The 24,209-nt window shown below is 38.6% G+C and overlaps 1 protein-coding gene across 6 annotated transcripts in view; it reads right to left on the bottom strand.

The window, feature by feature from the left end:
- LOC124111740 (phosphatidylinositol phosphatase PTPRQ-like) overlaps positions 1-24,209 on the bottom strand; it is a 247,471-nt gene that overhangs the window by 94,274 nt on the left and 128,988 nt on the right. The window contains exons 27-39 of one of the 6 annotated variants that reach the window (XM_048384537.1): positions 11,647-11,769; positions 11,040-11,103; positions 10,602-10,777; positions 10,158-10,353; positions 9,264-9,437; positions 7,865-7,999; positions 7,241-7,377; positions 6,743-6,859; positions 6,135-6,198; positions 5,701-5,876; positions 5,260-5,455; positions 4,366-4,539; positions 2,933-3,067 (exon numbers count right to left, since the gene is read on the bottom strand). The exons of 1 other annotated variant lie outside the window; for it this stretch is intronic. In XM_048384537.1, the coding sequence (XP_048240494.1) occupies positions 2,933-3,067; positions 4,366-4,539; positions 5,260-5,455; positions 5,701-5,876; positions 6,135-6,198; positions 6,743-6,859; positions 7,241-7,377; positions 7,865-7,999; positions 9,264-9,437; positions 10,158-10,353; positions 10,602-10,777; positions 11,040-11,103; positions 11,647-11,769 (1,867 nt within the window). Of the gene's footprint in view, positions 1-2,932; positions 3,068-4,365; positions 4,540-5,259; positions 5,456-5,700; positions 5,877-6,134; positions 6,199-6,742; positions 6,860-7,240; positions 7,378-7,864; positions 8,000-9,263; positions 9,438-10,157; positions 10,354-10,601; positions 10,778-11,039; positions 11,104-11,646; positions 11,770-17,814; positions 17,879-18,296; positions 18,420-18,916; positions 19,054-21,245; positions 21,292-24,209 lie in introns of all 6 variants that reach the window. 4 more of the 6 variants (XM_048384535.1, XM_048384538.1, XM_048384539.1 and 1 more) reach the window with 4 other exon arrangements.

The following is a 24,209-nucleotide window of genomic DNA, read 5'->3' as shown; positions in this document are numbered from 1 at the left end:
AAATGATGCGATTTTAATTACAGGGTTTATGTGTGGTTATTTTGATGCATGCATGTATATGAATACATGGGTACGTCTGCCTCTGCCCCTGTCTGTAAACATAATGTATACGGGTATGTATATGTTGTAAATGTGTAAATATGTGTACATGTATGTGTTATATGTAAGTGTACACACACACACACACACACACACATACATATATATATATATATATATATATATGTGTGTGTGTGTGTGTGTTTGTGTGTATGTAAGAGTGCATGTAAGTGTGTATATGTGTATAATTATGTATATATATGTACATATGTGTCTACATGCGTATATGTATGTATATGTACATGTATATAGTGTGTGTATGATTGTGTAATTATATATGTAGACTTGCATGTGTATTTGTGCTCATGTATTTTTGTATCAATGTGTATATACAAGTAAAATGTGTTCATATGGGCATTGTATGTATGTTTATGTCATTTTTGCATCCTAATGTTTATGTTTTCATGTAAATATATTTCTCTGTGTTAATTTAATATGTATGTGACTGTGTGTGTATGTATGTATATGTGTAGACGTATGTATATATGTATGCATGTATGTATATGAACATGTATGTCTGTTTATCATATAATGGGTAGGTTTCTCGGCAGGATAAAGCCAACGGATAAATATTATATCCGTTGGGGTCATGTGCGGATAGAGATGCAGATATCAAAGGTCAAGAAGGGACTACTTTCACTGTTTACAAACAAACATTCGGCGATCGAGTCAGAATGAACCATCGGGAATCTGGAGAAACTACCGGGATAATTGCTATCATTATCAAAAGAACAGTCTCATATACTGAAAATCAGTGTCTAACTGTGACGTAGGTAAGGCGTTTTACAAGTTTGGGCAACTTTGAAGATATAAATTGCGAAACAATTTTCCGAGTACTCTGGTCCTAACCAAGCAGGATCAGTAGCCATATCTGTGCTTGTAGACTTCTGCGGCTCGGAACTTTTTCCACAAATCAAAATAGTTGGATTTGTCAGAAATATGTTTGAATTGTTACCTTGTTTCGTTTTGTCGCTGTGTGTACATCTGACTGCACTTCGTAACGTTATGACGGGACTGTCAACAACGTCTGACCATGGCCGGGACTTCTCAAAGACTAGGGGTAGAGTATATATACGCGTATGTATGTATGTATGTATGTATGTATGTATGTATGTATGTATGTATGTATGTATGTATGTATGTATGTATGTATGTATGTATGTATGTATGTATGTATGTCTATATATATATATACTAGTAAACATGTATATGTGTATGTTTGTGTGTATGAGTGTATGTATATGTGTATTTTTATGTATAATCAATGTCCTTACATATGCATTAGGGAAAGGGCCACCTGAGTTGGATAACCTTTGCCCAATCCCGTTGACCATATGTGTCAATAACATATACTGAACAACAAAAGTTCTTGTGACATTGAATAAGAATTGATGCAAAGTTATGTTTTTTACCAAATCTGAAACAATTTCGGTTTGCAACAGATGAAAGACTCCCGTAAGTGTTCAAATGGTTTAATTTGCCATACTGACTTCAGAAAATGCGTGATTTCATAAAAAAAAACAACAGCATGTGTGTCCACCTCTGGTTGGGATGCAAGCAACACATCATCGTCTCATGGAATAGACCAGGCGCCGCACAAAGTCCTGTGGGATATCTGTCCATATCTGCTTGAGCAGGTTTCGAAGTTCCTGGAGTGTCTGTGGAACACATGGTTGACGTCGAAGGCGCCGATCCATCTCATCCTACATGCGCTCGATTGGTGAGAGATCAGGGGAGCTAACCGGCCAGGGGATGAAATTCACGTTGTTTTGTTGAAGGGAATCCTGAACAAGTCGAGCAATATGAGGCCGGGCGTTGTCATGTTGAAAGGTAATGCCTGGGGCATGTCGACGCAAAAACGGTAGAACAACAGGGCCGATGATCTCGTCGCGGGAATGCTGTCCATTGAGATTTCCCTCTACCACTATCAAACGGGTCCTCTGGCTTGCTGTTATCCCACCCCATACCATAACGCTGCCGCCCCCGAACCGATGTTCTTCCATGACACAATGATTGACGTAACGTTCACCTCGACGGTAGACTCGAATCCGTCCATCGCTGTGGCTGAGGTGAAAACGAGACTCGTTAGTGAATAGAACTGTCCTCACTGCATTGCCGTACAGCGCAGACTCTGTCTGCACCACTGTAGGCGTGCTTGACGGTGGTTTCCTGTCAAAATGGGACGTCTGGCGGGGCTTCTAGCGACAAGCCCTGCACATCTTAGGCGACGACCTACGGTTTGTGAAGATATTCGTCGTAGGCCAGGGATGCTTCTTGCTGTCACTGTTGCTGGCTGGAATCGATTTCGTAGGTGTGTTGTTCGAATCCAGTTGTCTTGTCGATTATTGGTTACTGCCACTCCGTGGATGGTCTCTGATTACATTCGTCTGTTGCCAACGTTGCCATAAACACCAAATGGTGTTAAATTGTCTTGCAACATCACGTTGACTATATCCTGCTTCAATCATACCAATGGCGGGCAGACGCTAATTTTCGGACAGGCGTGGCATTTCGTAATCTTGAATAATTGCGTAATTATGTTGTTTAACTGAGTGGTTGTTGTCAGCACGATGCTAAACAATGCATATGGAATCCCGTAGACGCACATATTTGTGTACCCATTCTTGGGTAGTGAAATGCATGGGGTTTGCATAAAAGTCAACTTGTGCATCGAATGCATGCTTTTCTGTAGCAGTTGCGTTTTTGTGACTTAATTCCATACACGTACTACAATATTGAAAACCAAACTTTACTTGTTTGAAAAATACACTAAAATATTGGTGTCAGAGGAACGTTTGTTGTTGAGTATATGTTTAAAACAAACAAAACAAACCTGACTCGTCTGTCCTGACAGCTTCGTTCAGAGACTCGACACTTGAGTTGCCAACTGGAGTGGCTGCTGTGATGCTGAAGTTGTACTTCCAGTAACTCCGGAGACCCTCAACCAAGACGAATGTATTATGAAAACCTGGAGTTTGATAAGGTATGAACATAATGTAGAGAAATGTTTATCAATCCTACCCGCGCATAGTTATCAAAGACCAGGTGTGTTGTATTTGATGATGACAAATGTTCAATACAAAATGTTCATTTTAATACATGCTAAGTTACTTTTACGTTATGGCTGCAAACTACTTCATGAACAAGGTAAACAGAATATAGGTAGAGGTATCATTATAGAGTCATAGATTAGCACAGTGAATGAAGATAATCCAAACATCAGGTGACAGGAAGGAAATTATCGATGATTGGCAGGCCCGAGCATTAAAACCGAACGCGATATTTGTCACATGTAAATGGACATCATAAATACTTTGTAATTGTTTATTGTTTCGGAGAGGCTGTCATACATATATCTAAATGGCACGAGTCATTAAATTCACAAATTATGAAAAGAAAGGTATCAAACTGTTAACAACCACAAACACCCAGTCAGAAAAGTCGATGAACACACTGTGTTGCCACAGTGATAGACAAATTACAATGTTCTGGCTGCAGCGGGGTCCGATGTGGGCTTAGTGTCAAATTTAGTAACACACTATCAGACTAGTCCCCTTAAAATAACTCGAGTTACATGGTTTACTAATCAACACCAGTCGTCTATCTGCTGATGCGGTTCAATCTTCCGTGTCACAAGTGCATTCCAATCAATGTTTCTGGCGATTTGCAAAGAGTGCTCTAGATCTGCCCACTTTTGGGGGGTCACATGTGCCACATGATGCTAGCTGTAGGATTTCAGGAAGTCAAATTAACTTTCACTTCCATCACAATATTGTTGGTGGTGAGTGAGCAACCGTCCTTCAAAACTCGATGTCAAGTATTAGGTCATTAATTTCCATTTTAACATTAATTTCTGAAACAAAGTACTTATAAAAATATTATACGACAAAACAGGCAATAATAGAATCGAACTAAAATATGTCTAAGCTTTCGCCCTCGTCATTTTGTACACCAAGTCGGCACCTCACCTATGTCTAGACAGGTATGTGGACAAATTAAATGTTTGCATATTTTAGGCGACTGAATTACACACCCCTCAGTGTAGGATCTTAACAATCAAATGCATTTACTCTTCAATTGTATCAGGAAGCTCGCATGTGGACCCGATTCTGATCATGAGGTAGCAACCCCTCTAATCTGGACTAAGAATCTCATAAATGTCGGTGCTAGGGTTGTAACATAAAGTTGTATAGCAGGAGTGTGTTATCACTTAAATCTTTAGATGCTGTGCAGAGTCGATTCAATCCGAAGTGAAATAATACATACCACTGACAGTGACATACTCTTTCTCTTGGAAGGTATGTGAGTTCAGGCTCGTCTCTTCCCCTACTTTAATGTAGTAGGTAGTGGGTCCGTCCTGGTGGTCGGCAGGGGTCCAGCACAGGGTCACACTCGACGAGCTGTTCACAAAGGCCTGCAACACCTTTGGTTGTGATGGAACTACAAAAACAAAATATTGACAGGTTGGGTATATTGAAGGTTATAGCTTGTACACACCAGGCTCTCGCTATAAACGTCACTCCTTGTCAAAGATCTATCCATCTATCTATCTATTTATCTGTCTGTCTGTCCGACAATAACAAGTATTTTTAACAAAAGCTTGATGAGTGGCCAGTTCCCACAAATGTTCAAGCAGGTTGTCGTACAGCCCTTCTCAAAAGATTCATTTTCATCTAAAGTAATTGAAAATGCTGTGAGCTTCAGCACCAAGGACCATCTTTCCAAATATATAGAAAACGTCAACGCCAGAGAACAACCAGTCTCGATTGCGTGAAAAGCAAAGTCACATATGCTGAAACTCAATAACAGTCAGCCGGGGGCAGTCTTGGTTTGAACTTCACATCAGGCTGGGAAGGTTACAACAGAGATAGCAGTGACGTCGCAGATGCCAGTATCAAAATATTTAACTCTGTCAAAGATCCTGCATTTTACACTGATGCCAGCTTATCCATGGAGACTCGAGGAAATCGTCTGAGCCAAACCTGCCTATTCCATCTCCGGGCTATCGATAAAATCTGACTGTATGTTACTGCCAAAGCTATACATGCACTTCTTCGAGTTCTCTGGAAGTAGATACCTGATTTTATCATAGTTTCACCAATCAGAATCAAGGTATCGTCAGTGTCATGGTAGAAATAACATTAACATCATCACACTTACCAGTCATGTTTGTTTGAACAGAGGTGTTCCTCTCCTCCCCTGTTCCGTTTATGTTAACACAGTATATTACTATTGTGTAGTCAGTATAAGACAGTAAGGCTGTAATATTGTAGTCATATTGCTTATTTCCGTCTTGGTTGACAACAGCGGCACTCTTCGTATTTGAAGTGTCAACTGCTTTAAATTCGTGCTTTCTCTGTAACATGAAATTACACATATAGAAGTATCCACAGACGGAATCATAGCAATTTTACTGTAACTGTGGAGAATTGTACGCTTTCATTCTCTTCTTTATACTATGCATTTTATTGTCGATGACAAACGTGAGTTAAAACCATAAAAAACTGATATACATGTATTTCCATTAAGACAGAATGAATGGAGCTTTCACATCGTGTTGTGATCAGAAAACGAGGAAGAGTAACCAATGGTTATGCTCACGTCTTCCGTAGACCGGTAACAGGTTACATTTATAACTCTGTCAGGTTTGTCGCCGGATGTAACGTTTATCAGATACCCAAGGATGTTGCCATTTGGAAGTGATGGCTTGGTCCACCGAACATTGATGGAATGTGCCGTTGTATTCGATACATCCAAACTAGCCACGGGACCAGACGCTAGGGAAACGTAAGTATTCGTGTTATGCACATATAAGACATGGACCTATGAAGAAAATGTTTCATTCGTTTCATATTGTTTTATAATGCAATGACTACATTTGGATATCCGGTATGTCCTCAAAGCAGAGTTCAGACTCACTCACTCAGTGCACTAATTGAACAAATGTAAACATAAGTTGACCTTTCACTTTAAAAACAAGTATGAACATGGTGTAATATTTACATATGACCCATTTTTAGAACAGTTTAACTTACCTCCAGTAAGCGTGGTATAATTCTTTTCGGAAACGGTTCCATTGTATTTGTTGAATGCGTGGACCTGTAATCAAATCAAGTTTGTCACTTAGTTTGTAGTGGAGGTAAGTTAAGGAATACGTACAACGCGTTTTACTCTGAATTGTATAGAAAAGCTGATACTGAAGTTGACATTTGCTACATCCCCAGCAAAGGAATCATATGCTACAACCTGAAATTGAAGAGGATGATGTAGTGTTCACTTAACTTGAAAAATACATATCATAAACAACCAGTACCCATCCTCCAAGCGGTATATAGCTTAGGATTTAACTATCTTTTTCTGATAGATTGGTTTCTGAGCTTCATTAGGATGCCACCCTTCACATATGTACATCTAAACAAGTGCAACAATTATCAAGTACCCACTTGGACACGTGGTGTCCTTCTATCAAGTGTCAACAGCATGTAGTTTTGCTTTGTTTACAAGAGAAGTGTATGGAATCATCTGAAATATTTAGTGCTAAGTTCATTGGGGTTATAAAAGTATTAAAGGGGAACGGGATGATTTGCATACGCGAACATACAATAGTGAACCTTCTTTGTACACACAGTTTACCCTAACTCACCGAGAACATGTAGTCTACTTGCGCTGTGACGGGTACAACCCGTGAGTAGTTACAGTTCGACTCAGCTGAAATGTTTAATCCTTGGGGATTTTCTGTCACGTTGTGATTATATTCTCCCTGTAACAGAATGTAACAGAATAATCACACACAAAATATATTATTTTCAATGCACATGGACTCATCATAAATATCAATCCTAATCAGAAACCTTCCTCCCTAAACCCCTGTGTGTGTGTGTGTGTGTGTGTGTGTGTCTGTGTGTTGTTTGTGTGTGTGTGTGTGTGTGTGTGTGTGTGTGTGTGTGTGTGTGTGTGTGTGTGTGTGTGTGTGTGTGTGTGTGTGTGTGTGTGTGTGTGTGTGTGTGTGTGTGTGTGTGTGTGTGTGTGTGTATGTAGTATATGTAAATATACTATCTGTTATCTGACATTCGTACACTTTCTTGTCATTAAAGTCATAAAAAGCGTCATGTTTGGAAGCGTAAGCACATATTTACCATACCTGAGCATCATACGACAGTGCGTAATATTGTATGTCGCCGTGTCTTTCTGTTTCATTGGGACAAGAGAAGAAGACTTCAACGCTCGTGAAGTTGTCTGGAATCTGAGCGATGTGAAGATTTTCTACCTTTCCAGGAACTATGAATGAAACACGCTCTTAATTGATAACAGTAATAATATAACATCTGCTAAAAACAGAGTCGATTGTTCGGTTCCGAATTTTTCATAAGCATTAGGTTATGATTCATTGTCAAAAAGTGATAACAAAACAATTAACATGGGCCGGTGCGTTAACTGTTATGTATTCTGTCGAAAATAGATCCCTATTTGCTATTAAATAATGTTACCTAAATAAGTGATGTAATTACATATCAGTTGCAGTGACAGTATATTGAGTTATGCAGTATGTTAAAAGGAAACTTAATTTCAACTCTATTAGTATTATTTATGAAATAGAATTTATACTAAAAAAGCTGTGGATCTGCAAGACTGAGTTGTCGCTCTGGACACCATTTCAGTTTGGTTATGGAAGGAAGACAAAAGTGGTATAGTTTCAGATGTTAATCATTTTGGCAAAACTCACAAGCATCGGTGCGGTTTAGCAAGAATTATGAAATTATTATACCTGATTCATTTGTCCGGACATTTCCTTCCAGAGACACGACACTTGAGTTGCCAACTGGAGTAGCTGCTGTGATGCTGAAGTTGTAGTTCCAGTAACTCCGGAGACCCTCAACCAAGACGGATGTATTATGAAAACCTGAAGTGTAATAAAGTATGAACATAATGTAGAGAAATGTTTATCAATCCTACCCGCGCATAGTTATCAAAGACCAGGTGTGTTTTATATGATGATGAGAAATGTTCAATACAAAATGTTCATCTTAATGCATGCTAAGTTACATTTACGTTATGGTCGCAAACTACTTCATGAACAAAGTAAACAGTAAATAGGTAGAGGTATCATTATAGAGTCAAAGATTTGCACAGTGAATTAAGATAATCCAAACATCAGGTGACAGGAAGGAAATTATCGATGATTGGCAGGCCCGAGCATTAAAACCGAACGCGATATTTGTCACATGTAAATGGACATCATAACTACTTTGTAATTGTTTATGGTTTGGGAGATGCTGTCATACATATATCTAAATGGCACGAGTCATTAAATTCACAAATAATGAAAAGAAAGATGTCAAACCGTTAACAACCACAAACACCCAGTCAGAAAAGTTGATGAACACACTGCGTTGCCACAGCGATAGACAAATTACAATGTTCTGGCTGCAGCGGGGTCCGATGTGGGCTTAGTGTCAAATTTAGTAACACACTATCAGACTAGTCCCCTTAAAATAACTCGAGTTACATGGTTTACTAATCAACACCAGTCGTCTATCTGCTGATGCGGTTCAATCTTCGGTGTCACAAGTGCATTCCAATCAATGTTTCTGGCGATTTGCAAAGAGTGCTCTAGATCTGCCCACTTGATGCTAGCTGTAGGATTTCAGGAAGTCACATTAACTTTCACTTCCATCACAATATTGTTGGTGGTGAGTGAGCAACCATCCTACAAATCTCGATGTCAAGAATTAGGTCATTAATTTCCATTTTAACATTTATTTCTGAAACAAAGTACTTATAAAAATATTATACGGCAAACAGAATCGAACTAAAATATGTCTAAGCTTTCGCCCTCGTCATTTTGTACACCAAGTCGGCACCTCACCTATGTCTAGACAGGTATGTGGACAAATTAAATGTTTGCATATTTTGGGCGACTGAATTACACACCCCTCAGTGTAGGATCTTAACAATCAAATGCATTTCCTCTTCAATTGTATCAGGAAGCTCGCATGTGGACCCAATTCTGATCATGAGGTAGCAACCCCTCTAATCTGGACTAAGAATCTCATAAATGTCGGTGCTAGGGTTGTAATATAAAGTTGTATAGCAGGAGTGTGTTATCACTTAAATCTTTAGATGCTGTGCAGAGTCGATTCAATCCGAAGTGAAATAATACATACCACTGACAGTGACATACTCTTTCTCTTGGAAGGTATGTGAGTTCAGGCTCGTCTCTTCCCCTACTTTAATGTAGTAGGTAGTGGGTCCGTCCTGGTGGTCGGCAGGGGTCCAGCACAGGGTCACACTCGACGAGCTGTTCACAAAGGCCTGCAACACCATTGGTTGTGATGGAACTACAAAAACAAAATATTGACAGGTTGGGTATATTGAAGGTTATAGCTTGTACACACCAGGCTCTCGCTATAAACGTCACTCCTTGTCAAAGATCTATCCATCTATCTATCTATTTATCTGTCTGTCTGTCCGACAATAACAAGTATTTTTAACAAAAGCTTGATGAGTGGCCAGTTCCCACAAATGTTCAAGCAGGTTGTCGTACAGCCCTTCTCAAAAGATTCATTTTCATCTAAAGTAATTGAAAATGCTGTGAGCTTCAGCACCAAGGACCATCTTTCCAAATATATAGAAAACGTCAACGCCAGAGAACAACCAGTCTCGATTGCGTGAAAAGCAAAGTCACATATGCTGAAACTCAATAACAGTCAGCCGGGGGCAGTCTTGGTTTGAACTTCACATCAGGCTGGGAATGTTACAACAGAGATAGCAGTGACGTCGCAGATGCCAGCATCAAAATATTTAACTCTGTCAAAGATCCTGCATTATACACTGATGCCAGCTTATCCATGGAGACTCGAGGAAATCGTCTGAGCCAAACCTGCCTATTCCATCTCCGGGCTATCGATAAAATCTGACTGTATGTTACTGCCAAAGCTATACATGCACTTCTTCGAGTTCTCTGGAAGTAGATACCTGATTTTATCATAGTTTCACCAATCAGAATCAAGGTATCGTCAGTGTCATGGTAGAAATAACATTAACATCATCACACTTACCAGTCATGTTTGTTTGAACAGAGGTGTTCCTCTCCTCCCCTGTTCCGTTTATGTTAACACAGGATATTACTATTGTGTAGTCAGTATAAGACTCTAAGGCTGTAATATTGTAGTCATATTGCTTATTTCCGTCATGGTTGACAACAGCGGCGCTATTCGTATTTGATGTGTCAACTGCTTTACATTCGTGCTTTCTCTGTAACATAAAATTACACATATAGAAGTATCCACAGAAGGAATCATAGCAATTTAACTGATACTGTGGCGAATTGAACGCTTTCATTCTCTTCTTTATACTATGCATTTTATTGTCGATGACAAACCATGAGTTAATAACCATAAAAAAACTGATATACATGTATTTCCATTAAGGCAGAATGAATGGAGCATTCACATCGTGTTGTGATCAGAAAACGAGGAAGAGTAACCAGTGGTTATGCTCACGTCTTCCGTAGACTGGTCACAGGTTACATTTATAACTCTGTCAGGTTTGTCGCCGGATGTAACGTTTATCAGATACCCAAGGATGTTGCCATTTGGAAGTGATGGCTTGGTCCACCGAACAGTGATGGAATGTGCCGTTGTATTCGATACATCCAAACTAGCCACGGGACCAGACTCTAGGGAAACGTAAGTATTTGTGTTATGCACATATAAGACATGGACCTATGATCAAAATGTCTCATTCGTTTCATATTGTTTTATAATGCAATGACTACAATTGGATATCCGGTATGTACTCAAAGCTGAGTTCGGACAAACTCACTCACTCAGTGCACTATTTGAACAAATGTAAACATAAGTTGACCTTTCACTTTAATAACAAGTATGAACATGGTGTAATATTTACATATGACCCATTTTTAGAACAGTTTAACTTACCTCCAGTAAGCGTGGTATAATTCTTTTCGGAAACGGTTCCATTGTATTTGTTGAATGCGTGGACCTGTAATCAAATCAAGTTTGTCACTTAGTTTGTAGTGGAGGTAAGTTAAGGAATACGTACAACGCGTTTTACTCTGAATTGTATAGAAAAGCTGATACTGAAGTTGACATTTGCTACATCCCCAGCAAAGGAATCATATGCTACAACCTGAAATTGAAGAGGATGATGTAGTGTTCACTTAACTTGAAATACATATCATAAACAACCAGTATCCATCCTCCAAGCGGGTATATAGCTTAGGATTTAACTATCTTTTTCTGATAGATTGGTTTCTGAGCTTCATTTTGATTCCACCCTTCACATATGTACATCTAAACAAGTGCAACAATTATCAGGTACCCATTTGAACACGTTGTGTCCTTCTATCCAGTGTCAACGGAATGTAGTTTTGCTTTGTTTACAAGAGAAGTGTATGGAATCATCTGAGATATTTAGTGCTAAGTCCATTGGGGTTATAAAAGTATTAAAGGGGAACGGGATGATTTACATACGAGAACATACAATAGTGAATCTTCTTTGTACACACAGTTTACCCTAACTCACCGAGAACCTGTAGTCTACTTGTGCTGTAACGGGTACAACCCGTGAGTAGTTACAGTTCAACTCAGGTTCAGCTGAAATGTTTAATCCTTGGGGATTTTCTGTCACGTTGTGGTTATATTCTCCCTGTCAAAATGTAACAGAATAATCACACACAATATATATTATTTTCAATGCAAATGTACTCATCATGAATATCAATCCTATTCAGAAACGTTCCTCCCTAAATGTGTCTATAAACTGCCGGGCATAAGAAAGTATATACGGTACAAGTCACCCGTTATGCATCACCATCACACTGCGCGCGTGTGTGTGTGTGAGGGAGAGAGAGAGAGAGAGTGTGTGTGTGTGTGTGTGTGTGAGAGAGAGAGAGAGAGAGAGAGAGAGAGAGAGAGAGAGAGAAATGCATCACAATTACCATCAATGTGTGTGGGTGTGTATGTAGTATATGTAAACATATTATCTGTTGTCTGTCATTCGTACACTTTCTTGTCATTAAAGTCATACAAATGTTTAAGCGTAAGCACATATTTACCATACCTGAGCATCATACGACAGTGCGTAATATTGTATGTCGCCGTGTCTTTCTGTTTCATTGGGACAAGAGAAGAAGACTTCAACGCTCGTAAACGTGTGTGGAATCTGAGCGATGTGAAGATTTTCTACCTTTCCAGGAACTATGAATGAAACAAGCTCTTAATTGATAACAGTAATAATATAACATCTGCTAAAAACAGAGTCGATTGTTCGGTTCCGACTTTTTCATAAGAATTAGGTTATGAATCGTTGTCCAAAAGTGATAACAAAACAATTAACATAGGCCGGCGCGTTAACTGTCATGTATTATGTCGAAAATAGATCCCTATTTGCTATTAAATAATGTTACATAAATAAGTGATGTAATTATGTATCAGTTGCAGTGACAGTACATTGAGTTATGCAGTATGTTAAAAGGAAACTTAATTTCAACTCTGTTAGTATTAATTATGAAATAGAATTTATACTTAAAAAGCTGTGGATCTGCAAGACTGAGTTGTCGCTCTGGACAACATTTCAGTTTGGTTATGGAAGGAAGACAAAAGCGGTATAGTTTCAGACGTTAATCATTTTGGTAAAACTCACGAGCATCGGTACGGTTTAGCAAGAATTATGCAATTATTATACCTGATTCATTTGTCCGGACATTTCCTTCCAGAGACAAGACACTTGAGTTGCCAACAGGAGTAGCTGCTGTGATGTTGAAGGTGTACTTCCAGTAACTCCGGAGACCCTCAATCAAGGCGGATGTGTTATAAAAACCTGATGTAAAATAAGGTATAAATATAAAGTAGACAAACGTGTGTCAATCCTACCCGCACGTAGTTATCAAATCCAAGATGTGTTTTACATGATGCTCAATAACGTGCATGCTAAGTTACTTATTTTTGTTCCGGTTACAGACTAATTCATATATATTATGAACAAGGTAAACAAAATATATGTACGACAATTTATAGTTAGAATATTTGCCGGAATATAAACATCTGGACATGGATTAGTCAAAGGAATGAAGATAATCCTAAGATCTGATAACAGGAAGGTATTTACCGATGGTTGACAGGTCCATGCATAAATACTGAATCCGGTAAGTGCTACATGAAAACAGACATTATGGGTACTTTCTAATTGTTTATGGCTTGAGATATGCTGCCAGCGCTCCTCAGTGTGCCAATACTCTGACCAAATTGCAACTGCTTAACATCAACTATCGAGAGCCGTCGCTTTTGCTTTCCTTTTCCATAAACGTTACACGCCGGCAAAGATTCAGCCTACTCGTTCAATCTCTGTATCAACGACCAATAAACATGTTCAGCACTCTTTTTAGCATCGATACATATTTGTCATAGTTCAAACCTCGGCAACGTTTCAATGTAAACAAATAATTTTCGTGATCGAGGTAGGATACAAACAATTGTCTTGTCATTTTATGATAAAAGCAAGTTATCTTCAATAAAAGACATACCACTGACAGTGACATACTCTTTCTCTTGGAAGGTATGTGAGTTCATGCTGGTTTCTTCCCCTACTGTAATGTAGTAGGTAGTGGGTCCGTCCTGGTGGTGGGCGGGGGTCCAGCGCAGGGTCACACTCGACGAGCTGATCACAAGGGCCCTAAACCCATTTGGTGGTAATGGAACTACAAAACAAATTATTGATATTAACAGGTGTATATGTTTGGAAGCATGCTGCATTACGAGTTACATTACCTACCAGGCAGTCGTTATAAACGCCATTACTTGCATCTTTTAGATTTGTGGCACTAATATATGTGTTACTTAAATGTGCGTGTTCTGAAATAGAAACACGTGAAGATCCGGGTTAGAATAGGTTTATGTCAGACAGAATACAGCTAGTGTGCAGTGGCCAATACGTTCAATGTTTCACAGTCTGTGATTATTAGACTGTGAAACAGGTACCAACAACCAAAAACAATGACGATCGACCACGTTCAGGCTGTCCCATGTCAACGACAATTGTACATGATCGATTAATTCGAAACCCAGATCTACAAAATCGAGTTCAGATGGCTGCAAACTTTCATCAGGCTACTGGAGTACGATTTTCGGGTCAGGGGATTAAAAATCGTCTACATGCAGCTCCATGCTCGACGGCCACGGGTCATATTTCAGATGAGTCCCGATTCACTTTGCACTTTCTTGATTAGGTGGTCGTGTCTTGCGATGTCGAAATGAACGTCACGACAATTTCAACCTGAGATCTCTTGACAGATTTCGTGGTTGATCGGTTATCTTTTTGGCGGAATCACTGTGACTGAGTGAACCCCAATCCATATTCCGTAAGGAAGGGTCATCGGGACAACCTACTGGCATCCTTTCTTGTCCGTTTGCAAGGAATGTGGGTTGACGTGTGGGTTTTTTTCTGTACGACAACGTCCATGCTCCAGCAGCACAACATCCATGACCAACAATGAGCCAAGACCATTCCCACATTGAACACAGTAGTTCAATGGCAAAACGTGAGCGCCAACGCTATGGGCCGCCAACCACGTTGGATAAACTGTACCAGGCGCTGCAAGAGTAGTGGAACAGACTCCCTCAAATCGACATTGGAGGACTCATACGCAGTATGCCTCGTCGTGTGAATGAATTGTTGTCAAATCGTGGAGGTATAATGAACTACTGATCCAAAAACTTTGGAATTTCCCATCTTACTACTATCGTCCTTTTAGATCGTTGGTGGTCATAACATGATGTCATACTTCACTACTGGTTGTATCGGGTTCCTAATTCGTTCATTATTATAAAATATCTATTACTAGAAACTGATATATCTTACAAGTTCCGTACTCTTTTCAAGAGTATATATGAGACTTGTCCATAATGATATTGTGCGTATATGGGTTCAGATTCATAGTGTAATGTGTCATATTGAAGCGTCAGTTTTATGAAGCCATGTCATTGGCGACAACGCTTAAATATCCGGCACGTACTCACAGACCTTTTGCACATCCACGTTCTGTGCTGCAACAGGTGCACACACAGGGCAGATTCAATCTGAGTGTGCATGTTCTATATAGTGATGTCGTTGTTCCAATATCGAACATGTACAATTCTTATTGGTTATTGGCAAAATTGTTTGATAGGCATTACTTAGAAGTTGACGGATGACAAGAAACACACAATTTTATGGATAACAACTTAAAGGAGTTGTTATCCATAAAATTGTGTGTTTCTTGGTTATTGGCAGTCATTGATATATGCATCACTATGTAGGCTTGCTATCGTCAGGCCGACGTTTTCTCACAAAGGCTTTGAATGCGAAAAGGTTTGTAAATTGAGATGCATCTAATTTGTATTAGATGCTTAATGTTAGTCAATTTTATTGGTAAATATAACTCATGGAAAATTCTCAGTGAATGTGTACTTCAACATAAATGTCATATGTCTATCACTGTTAGGACATGTACTTGCCAATGATATGAATTATTGGCGCTTAGATTTCAAACAAGGGCGCTTACTTGCTTTGCTTGCCCTATTCGGGTGCGTCCATATTACGATTAATGTAGAAAAGTAGGAAACTTATAATACCAGCACTTTTATCGACGGCTAGGGAGTGCATAGATCTTTTGGATTTGGTAACTTTAGATACTGATGGAATGACAATCAACTCGAGTTGCATGTTATACAATTTGGTTACACTGTGCGAAGAAATAGAGACGTTGTGACACTTTTGATACAAGGTATACGTTTTTGAAACAGCGACGTCATCACAGTGCGGCACTGAGCGGTATGCAGGCTGACTGACGTCCAGGTACCATTAGGGTTAAGATGTGTCATTGTAGAATTAACATTAACTCCATCACACGTACCGGTCATGTTGGTTTGAACTGTGGTTTTCCTCCTCTCCACTGTTCCGTTTATGTTGACACAAGATATAGCTATTGTGTAGTTAGTATAATATATATTCACAGAATATTAAACAAAGGATTTCCCAAGTATGCTGGGTTATAATAATACCACATTGTTACGATACTGTAATTGTAATATATATGCAATACCAAATGCTTTAGAATACTCTTTTGGAATTCGTAGTTGAAATTTGGCAACTATGTCAAATAGTTCAGCTATCTTAGAACATTACAAAAGGGGGAGGCGTCACATATGGTGAAAAACGTCACATGCGTGTTCTGAAAAAGATTTTGTAATGTTTGATACGTTGTTGTTTCTATGTCGAACGTGTAGAGTTCTTATGGGTTATTGGCAGTCATTGATATATGCATCACTATGTAGGCTTGCTATCGTCGGGCCGACGTTTTGTCACAAATGCTTTGAATGTGAAAAGGCTTGTAAATTGTGATGCATCTGATTTGTATTAGATACTTAATGTTAATCACATTTTGATCAATCAAACTTAAGCAGTGTCATTGTAGAATGAACATTAACTCCATCACACGTACCGGTCATGTTGGTTTGAACTGTGATGTTCCTCTCCACCCCTGTTCCGTTTATGTTGACACACGATATAGCTATTGTGTAGTTAGTGTAGGATTGTAAGGTTTCAATGTTGTAGTAATAGAGCTCATTTCTGTCTTGGTTGACAACAGGAGCACTCTTCGTGTTTGAAGTGTCCGTTGCATTACAGTTCTGTTTGTCCTGTAACATGAAATATATATCCATGATTGTAATTGTCCTGTTAGTGTGTAGATATTTCGTTTTCGTTCACTTCTGCAGACCATATCTTTTTGTGGAAGACAAATGTGCTTCAATAACCAAAAGACAATCATGTATTTCCATGATGAATGAATCTTTATCATAATGTAACGGTCAGAAAATGAAAAAGAGTAACTGGTGGTTGTACTCACGCCGCCCTCAGGCTGGTCACAGGTCACATTTATAACTCTTTCATGTTTGCCGTCCGATGTAACGTTTATCAGATACCCAAGGATGTTGCCATTTGGAAGTGATGGCCTGGTCCACTGTATAGTGATGGAATCTGCCGTTGTACTCAGTACATCCAAACTAGCCACAGGGCCGGACGCTAGGAAAACGAACATGGTAGTTCAGACCGGTCTACATTCATGTTATGCAAATACATATGACGCAAATAGATATCCGGCATATACCCCAGTCCTTTCGCACATCCACGTTCTCTACTACAACAGGTGCGTAAACAGTGGAGATTCAATCTGGTAATATTTCATGCGCATTGTGAGAGGGCTAATCTTAACCGGAGGCTGTTAAAGTAGTTAAACGAATAGGTGGTTCCTGCCGGTCACGGCTCTTGACAATATGATAATGAAAAGGGATTAGAAAGCAGGACGTACATGAACATGAGATACGTATATATTAGATACTGGAGTCGTATGGTGATATGAAGACATTTGAACTGCATACCATGGTACGTTTGTATTTAATTTGTTCGGAGATTTTGGGAGGTCTGTTATAATTGAACACACAGACGATAAGCATGTTGTGTAGACACCTCTTTGTTGGAATGTCCCTCATAAATTACTCTGACATGCTGACAAAAGCAGTGTTCAGCCGATCTCACTCACCCAATGCGATAATTGAACAAACTTAAACATAAGTTGACCATTCACTTCAAAACTATTACGAGCACAGTGTAATCAAATATTTACATATGACACATCCATGGAACAGTTTAACATACCTCCAGTAAGCGTGGTATAATTCTTTTCAGAAACGGTTCCATTGTATTTGTTAAATGCGTGGACCTGTAATCAAATCAAGTTCGTCAAGAGTTTGTGGTGAGGGTAAGTTACGGAATATGTACAACACGTTTCACTCTAAGCGTGCCTCACACGAACTGTATTGAAAGCTTATACTGAAGTTGACATTTGCTACATTGCAAGCAAAAGCATCTTATGCTACAACCTGAAATTGAAGAGGATAATGTAGTGTTCCGCTTACTTCAAATGAATATCGTAAATAACAAGTACCAATCCTAAAAGTTGGTATTTACCTTAGGCTTTAACTACCTTTCTTTGATAAATTTGGACTTTGTTTACAACACAAGTGTATGGAATCATCTGAGATATTTAGTGCTTTGGTATTAAAGGGGAACGGGATGATTAAGATACGAGAACATACAATAGTGAGCCTTCTTTGTACACACAGTTTACCCTAACTCACCGAGAACATGTAGTGTACTTGTGCTGTGATGGGTACAACCCGGGAGTAGTTACAGTTCGACTCAGGTTCAGCTGAAATGTTTAATCCTTGGGGATTTTCTGTCACGTTGTGGTTATGTTCTCGCTGTCAAAATGTAACGGAATAATCATACTCGATATACATTGTATTCAATGCATATGTACTCATCATAAATATCCACCCTATTCCTAAATCTTCCTTCCTAACTGTGTATATAAACTGCCGGGCAAACGAAAGTATACACTTAAAAATTAGATTTGACCAAAACATTACAAACGTTATCAAATCGTTACTAGCCTGAAAATAGTCGCCGAAACACTGTAAACTTAAAGTGGAAGACCACCACCATGTTTTTTTGTGTGCTTGTATGCGTGATCGTGCGTGCGTGCGTGCGTGCGTGCGTGCGTGCGTGCGTGCGTATATGTATGTGTGGTATATCTATACCTGATCATGATGCACGGCAATGCATTATCTGTTATCTAGGCAGGTTTGAGCTGGAGTAAATTTGAAGAAGTCATTGGTTATTCGTACACTTTTTTTGTAATTAAAGTAATACAACTCTGTTCAAGTGTAATCACATTTTTATTTTTAATGAGACATACCTGAGCTTCATACGACAGTAAGTAGTATTTTATGTCGCCGTGTCTTTCGGTTTCGTTTGGACAGGAGAAGAAGACTTCCACACTCGTAAAATTGTCTTGTATGTGATCGATGTGAAGATTTTCTACCTTTCCAGGAGCTATGAATGAAACATTTCCTTGTCAAGATTTAAGGGCGCATTTAAGAATACTGTCGATAATTGTGTATTGTGTCTTGATTGTCCTTAAACTATCGTTGTCTGAAAACGTAATGAAATTATGCTACAAATACAGTACCGAATTCTTTGGCATACTATTTTGGAACGCATATATTAAACATGGGAATATGGGTCAAATAGGTATAAGCTCTCTTCGAACATTCCGAAAAGGGGTCACAGGCAGTGAAACACGTATTACAGAGAACTGATCAATATCAAAAAGATATATGACACCCTATAGTACATAAAGATAAGGGAAGTTCATTCTACCCCGAACATTTAACATCGGCAGCTTGAACTGAACAACAAAGGTTATGGTGATACAACAATCATATTTTGACACAGTTTATTTTATAATTGCCTATCTCACGCTATTGCTCCCGACGTTAGATTGCTAAATCGATATGACAACGTCTCTCCTCCAGGGGCAGAGTTAAACCTTGGTTAAAACTGGGACTTGTCATTGTAACGTCACTGCGGAATACACGTGATTTCTATATGACAATGGAGTTCTAAACCTGCCACGACTGTGTCAACCCGTTACGGATTAAAGACACGACTAAACATTAAGTAGGCCCTTCATATACATTATATATGTGCCAGTCTCGCATATTGCAGAACCACTTCATCATGATAATGCTATCCACTTCATCCCCGGCTACGCGCTAAAATACCAGTATAATGAAAGAATTAATAAACTTCTTTTTTCCGCCAGAATTTACATCCGCAGATTTGCAATATGTCTAATATATCTCGGGGCAAATGCATGGTGCTAGTATTTTCATAAACAAGTGAATAGTTAAAAAAAGAATAATACATTTACATTGATAAATAAATATATACACACAATTGTGAGCCTTTACGATACAACAGATGTAAATAAAAGCGACAAAACCATTTCCATAATCCAGTGAAATCTCTGTTAAGAGCAGAGTCCATTGTTAGATTCCGATTATATCATGAGCATGTGTTTATGAATCACATAGTGATGATACCAAGTGTTCGCGAAAAGGTGAGGGTATCCTGCGCCACCGGTGTCACCCGTCACAAAAGAAGAGATACTCTGATACCCTTTTTTAAAACATTAATATATATTCACAGAATATTAACAAAGGCTTTCCCAAGTATGCTGGGTCATAATAATACAACATTGTATTTGAACCGATCACAGATCAGATCATTGATATAAACAAAGAAAGAAGAAACCCTGATGAGATTGGTCACGTGCGAATTATACATTTTTCGTAAGTGTTTCTGATGTCTAAAGTGTTTTACTTTAGCATATTATAGCTTTTAGGTCCTCTATGCATTTACGATTTGGAACAATGAGAGACGGCAGACAACAAACAACGCGCCATTTAACATGCTCATTTGGATGATTGGTAAGAAGCCTAAGACATCCCTTAGCAGTTGCCTATTATGCGAACTATTAAATACAATTTTATTTTAAAAATAAAATCTTGTTGAAGACTTGCTCGAAATATTGTTTATGACAAAAATAAATTGACTCGTTATGGGATAACGTTCGCTTTTGACACACATTATTACATGTTTGATATTCAGTTAAACTTTACATTATTATGTACGTCAAAGCTCACACAATTATTGTTACAATGTGTTGCCATTGCTTTCTGTATGAATCATTAATTAATCCACCAAGACCCAGATCGATGATGCTCGGATGGGGCACCTACTGATAGAATCTCATCTGTGACATGAGCGGTTCTGTACCATCCACTCGTGCACTGAAATGTCTCATCCTGCCTTGGAAAGTATCAACATTGTACGCTCGTTATTCATACATCTACCATCGTCTAACAGACAACAATTGAGCAAACGTATTTCGAAGTAATTGATTGAGATGACATCTGTCATGTCATTTTCGTATTACATTGTACCAGGTAGGCCAGTATTGTTAAAGAATATTATAATGTAAACAATCTGAACCTAGTGATGGCCCTAAGATCAGCAACACACCTAAGCTCGTGGATTTCACTAATTTGTGAAGGTCTAAGACTTGCATAACTTTAACAGTCCTCACATACTAAGGTGACACATTGTTGAATGCGGGGTTGAGCAAAAATAAACAGAAGTCTCGCTTAAAAACAGTATTCATCAGGAGAGGTTTAACATACTTCCAGCAGGTGTAACATGATTCTTTCCATCGCTGAATGTTTGTATCTGAAATCAAAAGAAAGCCAATGAAATCCAGTCTGTGGTTTAGATCCAAATATATATTTATTTGTTTTGTAATTATTGACGTTTAATATATGACCCAACCTGTATGACATTTCATTCCACTTGACCTACAGACTGACCAGGTTTGGACGTTTCATGTTTTGATTGTGTAAGTATTAAATACTATCATTACAAATTTCAAATCGCTCTTACTCATAAGTTGTATTTTTGGAGTTGGAACAACCTTACTTTCAGGACACGATATGTGTCTGTTTAAAAAATTGATGTTCACAGTCCTTAAAGAGATACTCAAACGATTGTCATACACTTTGGCAAATACAAGCCATTTCTATCTTCAAATATACAAAATGAATACATCGTTTGTGTAGCACCATTTGTCCAAGCTGCTTGTTGGTGGGGTTCGCTGTTATTGGGTTCAACCCCTTTTACGCCCGGGATCTGATCCTAAGGGTTGTCCAGGGCGCCGTCCTTGTCATTTGGGTTTCACAAAGTAAAACGTGGTATCAGCAGTTTGGCATCTGTACAGTGTGTATAACGAAAGTGACAACGCTTATATTGCATCCCTTTGGACAGTCACCCCGCTGTACACTGACACGCCGTGATACATACATAACCGATCACAACATTGTTAAACCCAATTGTCACATATAACTGTAGTGAGCCTCTGTATAAAAACCTGGAAGCAGTAAGGTTGACATTAACATTGAGCGTTTCCCAAAGTATTTTGGAAAAGGAGTTTTAAAAAGGTCCTTTCACACCTGCCAACACGCATTATTCTCACACATTATGATCAAGGATTTTCTCTTGCACTTGTTCTCTTGCATATATATATATATATATATATATATATATATATATATATATATATATATATATATATATATATATATATATATATATATATATATATATTTAGTTTAGTTTATGTAAAGCTTTATTTGAGTTACTTACAACTACTAGAAGCTAGGCATTACTTCCCCTGAAGTATTCTTTAAATTATTTGACTATCTGATGAGTCCGATTCTTTTATATGCATCTGAAATTTGGGGAAACAATAGAATTGAAAGGAGATTGACCTACTGGCTTACAAAACTTATTACAAATTGCACCACAATCACCTAATGCTGTAGTTCAGAGGGAATGTACCCGATATATCCAAGGTATCCAGAACGAATCAAATCAGTAAGCTTGTGTATCAATCATGAGAAGAAAATATTTTATAAAGAATTTTTAAAATTATGTTACCATAATTATTATTTTCTTTTAAATTGTTTTTTGTATGTGTGCCTATGTCCTTCATTCTCAAAAGGTATTGACTGATTGTTTGGCTGCATCATAATCATGCTTCAAAGACTAACCAGTGATGCCTTAACTAGAATGAACACATACATGCAGGTGTGTTAGAACTGATCGAACTATCGATGCATGACATTTATCAATGGCAATGCATCAAATTGAGACATCAACATCAATCAAGGAAATCTACGTTGTAGAACAGGACAGGTACATCTCAAGCTACACTGTAAAAATAAAGCGTCAACGCCAGAGAATATCCAGTCTCGATTACATGCCGATTCAATTTGGTGAAAAAGGCAAAATGATAGTTAAACTCATATGAATGGATCACATAAAATCAGCGATGACATCGGGTTGTCGCTGAAAGGGTAAACAGGTCATGCCCTACCGATTTGCATAAAAAACTAAGTGTTTTATTATCACTTATTACTGTGAACAAACCAGACAAACAAATAATCGATGGACATGGAAATCCAGGGGTTGGTTTGTTGGTTGGTTTGCTGTTTAACGCCGCACTCACCAATATTCCAGCTATATGACGACTGTCTGTAAAATAATCGAGTCTGGACCAGACAATCCAGTGATTGATATCATGAGCATCGATCCACGCATTTGGGATACGATGACATTCATCAACCAAGATAGCGAGCCTGACCAGCCGATCCCGTTAGTCGCCTCTTACGACAAGCATAGTCGCCTTTTATGGCAAGCATGGGTTGCTGAAGACCTATTCTACCCCGGATCTTCACGGGTCTGAAAATCCAGTGACACGATAGCGTACATACTGATTTTAATCGATGTTAATTTTGAATTACGTCTGGTGTGTATAAGAAAACTAAAGCGTTTAAGAAATATGTTCGTTTTGCAACACAGTGGGGGCTGTTTTATAATTTCTCGGCCCAAACCTTTTTTGCGTAGTTGACTCTACATACAACCTAATTGGTAAATGATATTGAGGTTCTGAAGAAACTTCAGTCCACCAGCAGACATTTCGATCAAGTGAATATATAACCTCAACCCCAGAGAACATCCACCGTACAATCCACCGAAACAGATTCCATTGGATGTAAAAGGTCGTCAACACAAACCTAAGCGCGTTTCTTGTCCTATAATTTTGACGCGTTAAGTCTAAACATGTTTATGAAGTGTTTAGTAGCTAAATATGGTTAGACATGTATCCGTTTATATTACTATACAAAGTATATTAGATATACAAGGAACAATGATTGAAGTGAAGTGTGATGAAATGACGTTGTGGAATTCAATCTTCAAAATAAAGATATATGGTGCATGTCCAGTGAGCATCCAGTTAACTCTCGGGTCTGGTTCAGACATGAATTTGTTCCTCAAAGCAATATCGATTCTGCATGGAAGCTTTTAAGGAATCTTCTTCGACCTTCATCTACCCGCGCTAATCTTAACCCCATCCGTTTGCCGATATCGTTCCATAAGTCGGGATATCATATTTCTATATTTTCCAAAGTCTGGGGCAACTGCATTCTGTGATTGGTGCAATTTTTCATTTTCTGTCATACACTCTTTTAAAGCCAATTTCCTTCGCTGTACCCAATCAATGAACCAGGATGTGTCACCAACATGTTTTA

This window comes from Haliotis rufescens, unplaced genomic scaffold, assembly GCF_023055435.1.
Source record: "Haliotis rufescens isolate VD_foot unplaced genomic scaffold, xgHalRufe1.0.p SCAF_5, whole genome shotgun sequence".
Lineage (NCBI taxonomy): Eukaryota > Metazoa > Mollusca > Gastropoda > Lepetellida > Haliotidae > Haliotis > Haliotis rufescens.
The sequence above is the reverse complement of the archived record's forward strand: the minus strand, read 5'-3'. Positions and strand labels throughout refer to the sequence as shown.